Genomic DNA, 8,547 nt, shown 5'->3' with positions numbered 1-8,547 from the left:
CGGACGCCCCCCTCGAGCCCCTGCCAGCTCTGGGAAGGCCAGCCCTGAGCCCCTCGCCGGGGACCACGGAGCTAGTGCATCAAACTGGAGCGAGTGCATCAAATTGGTCTGCACGCTCGTAGCTTCTCCGGCCGCGCGGTAACGCTGGGCGCCCTCGGAAAGGGCCCGAGCGCGAAGGGGCGGCGGGTGCCAAGCGCCTTGCCGCGGGCTTGGCGCCTGCAACGCAAAGTTAGTCTGCCGGTAAAGCCGCCTCTCACCCCGGCAGGAGGCTTCACCCTGCCCTTCTCCGCTGGTGCCGGAGGTGCTGGCACTGCCCGGCGCTCAGGCGGGCAGGGGGGGGGCCCGAGCTGCTGCGTCCCTGGAGCCACCTGCTTCCTCCGAAACACACAGGGACCACGCCGGGCTTTTAAAACACCGTTTATTACGAGGGAGCCGTCCAGGCTGCAAGCCCAAGCCGGGGCCCTGGGGCTCGGTTTCTGGTGTGGGGTGTCTCATCTTTTTTTTTTTTTTTTTTTTTTTGCTTTTTCTTTTTAAAAATGCTGGAGAGAGGTCGCCTTTGGGGATTCCCGCTGCTGCGCAAGCGGCGCGGGAAGGCGCAGGGGAGCAGCGGGCTCCGTGCCCCGCGGCTCCTCCGCACCCCACCGACACCCGGGGAGAAGCAGCACCCGCCGCGAAACGTCTCCGGTGCCGGGCTGCCGGGCGAGCGGCGCCCAGCCTCAGTCCGGGAGCGGGGTGCCGGGGGCAGCCCGGGCACGGCCGAGGGAAAGCGGCCGCTCGCTCGCAGGCGGGAACGGCGGTGTCCGAGGGGAAGCGGTGAGCAAATCCTGCAACTTCTGGGTTGGACTTAGAGTGGCACCAGAATGAGTTTCTCCTTCCTCAGGCTGTCAGTGCTCTTTTTTTTTAAAAAAAAAAAAAAAAAAAGAAAAGGGCAAACCACCCCCCCTCCCCCCGTGCTCCTGTAAACGTGACTTTCTCCTGCCGCTCCGTCCCTGCCGGAGGACCGGCAGCCCCGTGCCGTCTCCGGCGCGGCGCCAGCCGGGAGCGGGTCCGGGCCCCTCTGGGCCCCTGCTCTGGCTCCTCGAGGGGGGAGCTGCTGGTGTCCACTCTGCCAGGCGCTGGGAAGGTCCTTCGACACCTCCCCGCCGGAGCAAGGAGGCCAGGCCTTCAAACCACGGCCGAGGAGGAAGAGGAGGAGGAGGAGGAGGAGGCGGCGGCCGAAGGCGAGGTGGCGGACGGGGAGGAGGAGGCGTTCCAGAAGAGCCACCGCCTCTTGGGCTGCCGCTTCAGGTGGAGGTAGTCTTCCTTCTCCCGCTCCTTCCTCGCCCGCTGGTAGTGGTCCTCCTCCTTCAGGTACCAGACCGGCGGCCAGCGGTGCTTCTCGAAGTACTCCTGGTTCTCTGCGGGGGGAGGCAGGGAGGGGTGAGGGCAGAGCCGGGAGCAGGGGACCCCCGGGCCCCCCACGGCCAGGACGCTGGCACTCACCTCCCGACATGGCCTTCATGTCCCGGGGGAACTTGCGGCAGACGTTGTTGTAGTTGGTGCAGATGTGGTGGAGGCACCAGTCGGCGAGCTGGTAGGCGCAGTGGAACTGGAAGAGACGGAGCCCCGTGGGTGCCGCGCCAGGGCCGGCAYGGCACGGCACGGCACGGCGCTCCCCACGGTGGCCCTCAACGCCATCCCTACCTGAGCCAGCTCCAGGAACACCAGCACGTCCCCGTCGATGTCCACCATCATCTGCGCCGCCTCCATCAGCCCCGTGACCGTGTACTGCTCTGTGGCACACACACACACACACACACACACGTGTGCATGTGGGTCATGGTGCCGGCATGGCACTGCGGACCTGCTTCAGGTCACCTGCCCCATGGGGCTTCTGCCACTGCTCCAAGGACAAGTGGCATTTGTCACAACACCAGCGGCCASGACAGCACCAAGCTCTGGCCAAGGACAGAGCACTTTGGGTTGGGAAAAGACCTCTTTTGGCACTTTTTGACTCTCTTCTCCCAGCAGCATCCTTGCAGGRCACACGTCCTCCCATGGTAAGGACATGGCCAGTGTCCCCCCTGCCCTGGCCAACTCTCCTGTCCCCACTGGACTCACCGGTGAGAGCCACCAGGTGCGGCAGGCAGAGGCGGTTCGCCAAGATGATGAGCTTCATGTCGTCGAGGTCCGGGCTGGAGCTGAACTGCCCCGTGTACAGGTACTCCAGCACGGCCCGCATGCAGCTCTTGCTGGTGTGAGGGAGCGCCACCTGCAAGGTGGGCACCGGCCGTCAGCCCCGCGGCCACCCCGACCCGCGCGGCCACCCCGACCCGCGCGGCCMCCCCGCACCTCGTTGGTGGAGCTCTCCACGAAGGGACCGCCAAACATCGCCGCCATCCAGTCGCAGCTGGAGATGAGCAGGGGCTTGTGGGCACTGATAGCACCGTCGTCCAGCACAAAGGTGACATCTGGGGACAGCGCAGGCACAGCTAGCGGGCGCTCGCCACTCCCCTCCACCAAACACCCGCCCCAGCCCGGCAGAGGGAAGGACCCAGTCTGGTGGCACCTTCTACAATTTGTCCCCAAGGTTGCTTTCCTCCAGCCCTCTCCGGCGGCTCCGAGGGAAGGGCTCCTGCCCTACAGCCGGGCACCACGGACACCGGCTTCCAGTGCGAGSAGCACGTGCCATGATGCATTTTAAAGCAACAGGGAAAAATCAAGCCACCAAACACCTTGCCCAAGCTCTGCACAAGGARGGTGGCAGCTGGGGACGTCCCGCCCTGCTACACTGCTCCCTGCCCCCTAACTAAGGTTTCGCCCCTGCAAGGTTTCTCCTTGAACACGTCCAGGTCCGGCCTCGCAAAATGGATTCRGCCAGAGGGATGCAGGGGCATCTACATCCCGCCGGGACGCCGTCACGAAACGTGGTGACGCTGCCCTGGAGCATCGTGGCACGACCTGGTGTGCCACRCCGCGGGACGTCCACGCGGGGCTGGGGCCTCCCCGCGGAAACCCAGGGCTAGGGAATCCTACGAACGGTGCATTCCTCCTCATAAATCAGACAGCCCTGCAAAGATCTGGCCCCAGGAGAAAGTGAAGTCGCCTTTTCTGCCCTCACATAAAYAGAGCTGTCAAATGGGCTGGAGAGCAGGAAGCCCTAGGGAATGAGGCATTGCAGCCACACTTTCTGGTTTTTCTTAAAAGAAAGAAAATAAAAAGCTGTAAAAGTCCCACTAACGGATACAACTGGGAGCTCAGAGCCCTGAACTCTCTGGGGTCGGGTCCCAGGAGGGAGTGAGCATCATCGCCTGGGCCCACGCTAAGATGCGTCATCTCCGTCAGACATGAGCCGCCTCATGAGTGCGGGATGCAGGGTGATAAAGCTCCCCAGGCCACTCCACGGTGCGGGATGGTGCCCTGGAAAAGGGCACCAYGCTATCCACACAAGGCCAAAGCGCTAGAGTCACCTGGCTCATGGTGACTCATGAGACAAGACCCCAGTGTCCCTCCCCTGAAGAAGCACGAACTCCACCGTTCAAGCAACACTTTCCCCTCAGGTTCCTCCCCATCAGCCAGGCGTACCAGAGAAAGTCCCCTTGGCCAGGCATTCCTTCACCCGGTTGGTCCTCCGGACATGGAAGGCTTTGGTGATCTCCTGGTTCATAAACGCCTCGTTGTTGAGGATGTTGGCCACCATCATTCTGAGGTCAAACACCTCCAGCAGCTCAGCAATGTGAGCAATGTGCATGAGGTCCCGCTCATTTTCATCCAGCTCCCCTGTGTACAGGTACTTCAGCACGGCCCGGAAAGGACCCGGTTGGATGGAAGCATCCATCTTCACCACGACCATGAGCTTAGACTTGTAGGTCAGGGGGTCTTCTGCCATCTCCTCCTGGATGCTGATGAAGGCCCGACTCCAAGAAGAGAGATCCCTTCCCCGCCGCAGCCCACGCTCCCCGTTCTCATACCTGTTGCCCCGCAGGATCCCATCACTGGTGGAGGCTCTAAGGCACGGTTTTCGCTGGCCGGAGCCAGCCTCCTCGGCACTCTCACAGATGTCAAAACTAGCAGCTCGGAGGAGGAAATCCCGCGCGTGGTGCCTCTCCTCTTGGTGCAGCATCCGCTCAGCAGCCGTGGTGATGGCGCCCCCAAAACCATGCCCTGCCACRCTCTGCTGGTCCTCCTCGCTCAGGTCCATGAGGAACAGATCACAAAACTTGGAGGAGGAGGTGGAGAGGTAGATCTTGTGTGCGTAGATTCTGATCTTCTCTTGCAGCACCAGGATGACGTCTGCGCACAGGGGGTCCTCCAGGAGGTGGGCCGGACGTTCCTCATTGTTGGAAGGAGGATCTGGGACGATGATGATGGGTGGAGGAGGTTTGGGGGGCAAGAAGGGGGCTTGCAGCAGGGGCCGCTGCACGTTGCGGAGGTGGGACTTCCAGAACTGCAGGTGCCGGCGGGAGATGAGGGCAGCACGGATGGCATTGTCAAAGACGTCCTTGATGCCAAACTGGGCCACCACACTCGTCTCGTAATAGGGGATCCCCAGCTCCTTGGCCACCTCCCTCCCCTTCTCTGGGGGAAGGATCTCATTAGGTTTGATAGGCCTGAAAAAGAGAAGGAGACCACTATGAACGATGAGACCTCTTCCAGGGCACAGGAAGAAGAAAGTGTTGAGCAGGCACCAGCACCTCGGGGGCACATCAGGTATCCTAAGAGCCCTCCTTCCCCAAATGCCCTGCTATTTTTTGCCTCTTCCCTGCTGTGCCTCCCTGCCCTAGCCTCCCCRCAGGCAGGCACTCTCTGCCAGTCTCCCCACTCGTGTACACTGCYGCCATATCGGCGTCTGCAGCCACCGCCGGCTCCCTCTTCCCCAACCCACCCCCTTGAGGACAGGGCTAATCCTTGCCCCAACTTAGCCCCAGGCACCGTGTCCCTACCTGGCCAAGGGCCGCCGTGCCCGGTTCACGGCCTCCAGGTCGGCATAGCGCAGGTCGAGCTGGCAGCCTACCAGGATGACGGGAGCGCGGGGACAGAAGTGTTTGATCTCTGGGTACCACATGGTCTTCACATGGTGCAGGGAGTTCGGGTTCGCGATGGAGAAGCACAAAACCACAACATCTGACCTGGAGGAAAGGAAAGGCGAGGTCCAGCTTGGTAAAGGGTCGTCTCCCAGCGAGCTCCTCCGTCGCCCTCCCTCCTCTTCCTCGTGGCAGCGTAAGGCTCTGCCTCTTCCCTACCTCCCATAAGCGAAGCGCCTATCCTTGTGGTGGTCTCCAAAGGTGTCCCAGAGCCGCAGGGACACGCTAACATCRTCTACCACATCCCGGGAGCGCTCCAGCACCTACGGGAACAGAAATGCCGCCCATCCTTGAGTCCGGACGCGCAGGCCCAGCTCTGCAAGATGGGACTTCCAGGCAGCTCTGGTTGAGCTCTGGTTGCTCTCCCATCTTGTGCTGGGCTTGGGCACAGAGAGGGATTTATAATTCTCCCAGGAGCAGAGTGGAGATGAGGCATGTCCTGCACCTTGCCTTGATTTCAGGCAGGGAAGATCTAACTCCACCACCTCGGAGTCCCCAGGGGAGGTTTGTGAACAGATCCATTCCTGTATCCTTCCCTACACCAAGCGTCCGGTCCCTCTTTGCCCCCAGCATTCCCACTYCGGAGCATCCCTTACCTCCTGGCAAACGCGGTACTGGTCGATGGCCCAGACGGTGGGCACGTGGGTGGCGAGCAGCTGGTACTGGGTCAACGTGGCGTTGCAGGCGCGGGCACAGATGAGCCGGGTTTTGCCCACCGCGTTGTCCCCGACCACGACGCACTTGATAGTTTCTACGTTTGGCCTCTCATAATCCATGTCAGAATCCATTAATTGGGACCTGCAGAGGGAGGAGGGCGTCAGGAGCGGCGGCCAGGAGGCCGGGCTGGCCCAGGAGCCCGGCCGCGGCTGCTGCAGCCGCTCAGCCCTTCCCTGGCGYGGGGAGGCTCAGGGTGCTGGCGGCGCCCCGGGGAGCCCCGCGGTGCCAGCCCCGGGCGCATCGCGCACCACGCAAGCTCCCTTTAAAATTTCACGTTCTCGCGGACACCCGGGTTGCAGTGCCCAGGCTGGCGGGCACGCGGGCCGGGCGATTCGCCCCCTCCCTCTGCCGTCCCTCCGGCCCTTGCTCATGCTTCTCCATGTGAGATGAGGCTCGCTTTCCTCCTCCTTCCCTTTCCTCTCCTCCAGCACGTTCACGCGAAGCTTCCAGATCCGCCCGCACGGGCACGCGGGCACCGCCGGCCGGGCGGCCCCCGAGCAGCGCCTCTGCCTGCCCGCAGCCCCAGAGACACATGGCCAGCCAGAGTCCCGAGCAGCCCCAACGAACTCCTCGCAGCATTAAGCGGGGATTTATGAGATTTCCAGGAGGAAGAGAAGGGAGGAGATTGTGGGAAGGGGAGAGGAATAAGAAACCCAGCCCAATCGCTCTGAACTTCCCAAAGCGGCAGAGCGCTTCCCCCTTGTCACCCCCTCCTGGCACAGGCCTCCCGAGCTGCTATAATAAACCACCAGCGCAAAGGCTCAGCGAGCGAAAATATCCAGTAACGATGGCAACCGAGACCTGCACGCGGGGACCACGGCTGCAGCTCCCTGCACGGGGAGCGCGGCAAGGACTTTCCAATGTTAGCACCTCCCTCCYGCGCGCAAGCTCCCTGAGCACACCTGGCTCCACGAGCCGGGGGCCTGGCACGTGAGAGGGCTCAGCATCGCGCAGGATCCGGCCGCGAGCCTTGCGGGCAAGCAAAGGCGCGTGGCGTTAAGCCCGGGTTGCTTGGTGCCAGCGCTTAGGCATCGGCCAGTCCCGAGTTCCCCGAATTGCTGTGCCACCAGCCCCGTCCTCCGCCGCCTTGCGAAGGGGGCTGCTGCCCGTGGAGGGCATGGCAAAGCACCGCGGAGCTTTATCCACCTCCTCCGGCTCAGGCACGGCGAGAAGGAGCCAGAAGAGGTTGCTTTTCCCCCYCAACAGCCCTGGGAGGTTCGTTCCCATCTAAAGCACCCCGCTGCCTTCCCAGGCAGTCTGCTGTCGTGTTCCCCCCCCACACACCCGTCCGGCTCCTCCCCGCACCCTGGGGAGCCGCTTTGCTCTGCGGGGCGGGAGGATCGTTGCGGCCTTGCTGGGATAACTTCCCCGTGGTTATTTTTAGGGCAAACCGTGCTCCCGCTTCGGCTGAGTTCATTGAGCCGGCGGGGCGAAGGCACTCGGAGCAGGCAACGGCGGCTCGCCGCCGAGCTCCCCACGGCGCTGSCGACATCTGCCCTGCGTGGGGAGTCCAGCCTGCCTTTGGCCACCTTGGCAAAGGGAACCGGGAAGCCTGCTCGGAAAGTCCAGGGCCATGAGGGAATTAAGAGCTAAATCCTAATAGGATCAGAGTGCTTGCAACAAGGAGGGGAAGGAGGGAGAAGGGGRAAAAGCAGACACAAAACGCGGGCTCCGAATAAAGCAGAAGTACGCTGGGGACGCGGAGCGGGCGGCGTGCGGCCTGCCCTCCGCCAGACATCGCCCCGGGGGTGGCCGAGCCTCTCCGGAGGGACGCGCTCGGCAGCAGCAGGCCAGCACCTTTGCTGCAACCCCTCTTCTTGCCACGGCCCCCGATTCTGCAGAGCTGGGAGGTGGCAGGAGCTGGAGCTGCCGCTTCCTGGACCCCCCCCAGGCCCCCTCGTGCGAGTCCTCCACCAGCCCTTCCCCAGGAGCAGGGGGAGCCCCCAGCCACAGCCCTCCCGGCCCCGGCAGCTCCCCCAGCACCTCCAAACTGCGAGCACCCAAACGCCCCCCACACACACCACCACCACCCAGGAAAACCCAGAATTGCTCTTTCCAGGCTGCCTAGTCTCCAGTTGCCAAGACAACTGCACAATCATCCCGGGAGCCGTCTCCTAGCAACTCGGAGGCTCAAAATCCTCCATCCTGCATCACCCGCAAGGGGAGGAGAGCCCCCCAAAGGGGGGAACGCTCGGAAGCGGCAGGAAGGCACCCAAATAACGCGGCACCTCCCGGGCTCCCCTGACAGCAGCGGGGGAGACGTGGGGCCGGGCTGCCCCACRGACGGCGCGCGGGGGCAGCAAGGGGGCCGGCGAGCAGCGGGGCCCGGCATCACAAGGGGCCCGGGGCGCCTGCGGCCCGCAGGCCAGGGCATTGCGAGGGGACCAGGGAGCACCGGGGCCCGGTGCGGAGCACTGCATGGGGGCCGCAGGCGCTCCGAGCACCTGGGCCGGGGTGCCAGGCATTGCAAGGTGGTTGGGGAGCAGCAAGACCGCGGCGTGGGGCATCACAAGGGGGGCAGAGGTGCTCGGAGCCCCCAGGACAGGGTGCAGGGCACTGCTAAAGGGCCGGGGAGCACCGGGGCCGCGGTGCGGATGTTGCAAGAGGGGTGGGGAGCAAGGGGACCCGGGTGCAGAGCGTTGCGAGAGGGCCGGGGGTGCATTGCGAGGGGGCGGCGCTGCGCCGGGCGCCGCGCTGGGGCCGCGGCGGCGGGGCAGGATGCGCGGAGGCGGAGCGGAGGAGGCCGGGCGGGCGCCCCGCGGTACTT

At 64.0% G+C, this 8,547-nt stretch overlaps 1 protein-coding gene across 2 annotated transcripts in view; it reads right to left on the bottom strand.

The window, feature by feature from the left end:
• Window positions 1–401: 401 nt before the first annotated feature.
• The window catches only part of RHOBTB2 (Rho related BTB domain containing 2), a 13,432-nt gene continuing 5,286 nt past the window's right edge, over window positions 402–8,547 (bottom strand). The window contains exons 1-10 of one of the 2 annotated variants that reach the window (XM_085301008.1): window positions 7,086–7,104; window positions 5,660–5,861; window positions 5,223–5,326; window positions 4,923–5,108; window positions 3,565–4,589; window positions 2,332–2,450; window positions 2,101–2,251; window positions 1,684–1,772; window positions 1,483–1,588; window positions 402–1,397 (exon numbers count right to left, since the gene is read on the bottom strand). In XM_085301008.1, the coding sequence (XP_085157134.1) occupies window positions 1,165–1,397; window positions 1,483–1,588; window positions 1,684–1,772; window positions 2,101–2,251; window positions 2,332–2,450; window positions 3,565–4,589; window positions 4,923–5,108; window positions 5,223–5,326; window positions 5,660–5,851 (2,205 nt within the window). In that variant the 5' untranslated portion in view covers window positions 5,852–5,861; window positions 7,086–7,104 and the 3' untranslated portion in view covers window positions 402–1,164. Of the gene's footprint in view, window positions 1,398–1,482; window positions 1,589–1,683; window positions 1,773–2,100; window positions 2,252–2,331; window positions 2,451–3,564; window positions 4,590–4,922; window positions 5,109–5,222; window positions 5,327–5,659; window positions 5,862–7,085; window positions 7,105–8,547 lie in introns of those variants that run through there. The other variant, XM_085301007.1, reaches the window with a different exon arrangement.

Source organism: Rhea americana, unplaced genomic scaffold (genome assembly GCF_003343005.1).
Source record: "Rhea americana isolate MKP2758 unplaced genomic scaffold, rheAme1 scaffold_171, whole genome shotgun sequence".
NCBI lineage: Eukaryota > Metazoa > Chordata > Aves > Rheiformes > Rheidae > Rhea > Rhea americana.
The sequence above is the reverse complement of the archived record's forward strand: the minus strand, read 5'-3'. Positions and strand labels throughout refer to the sequence as shown.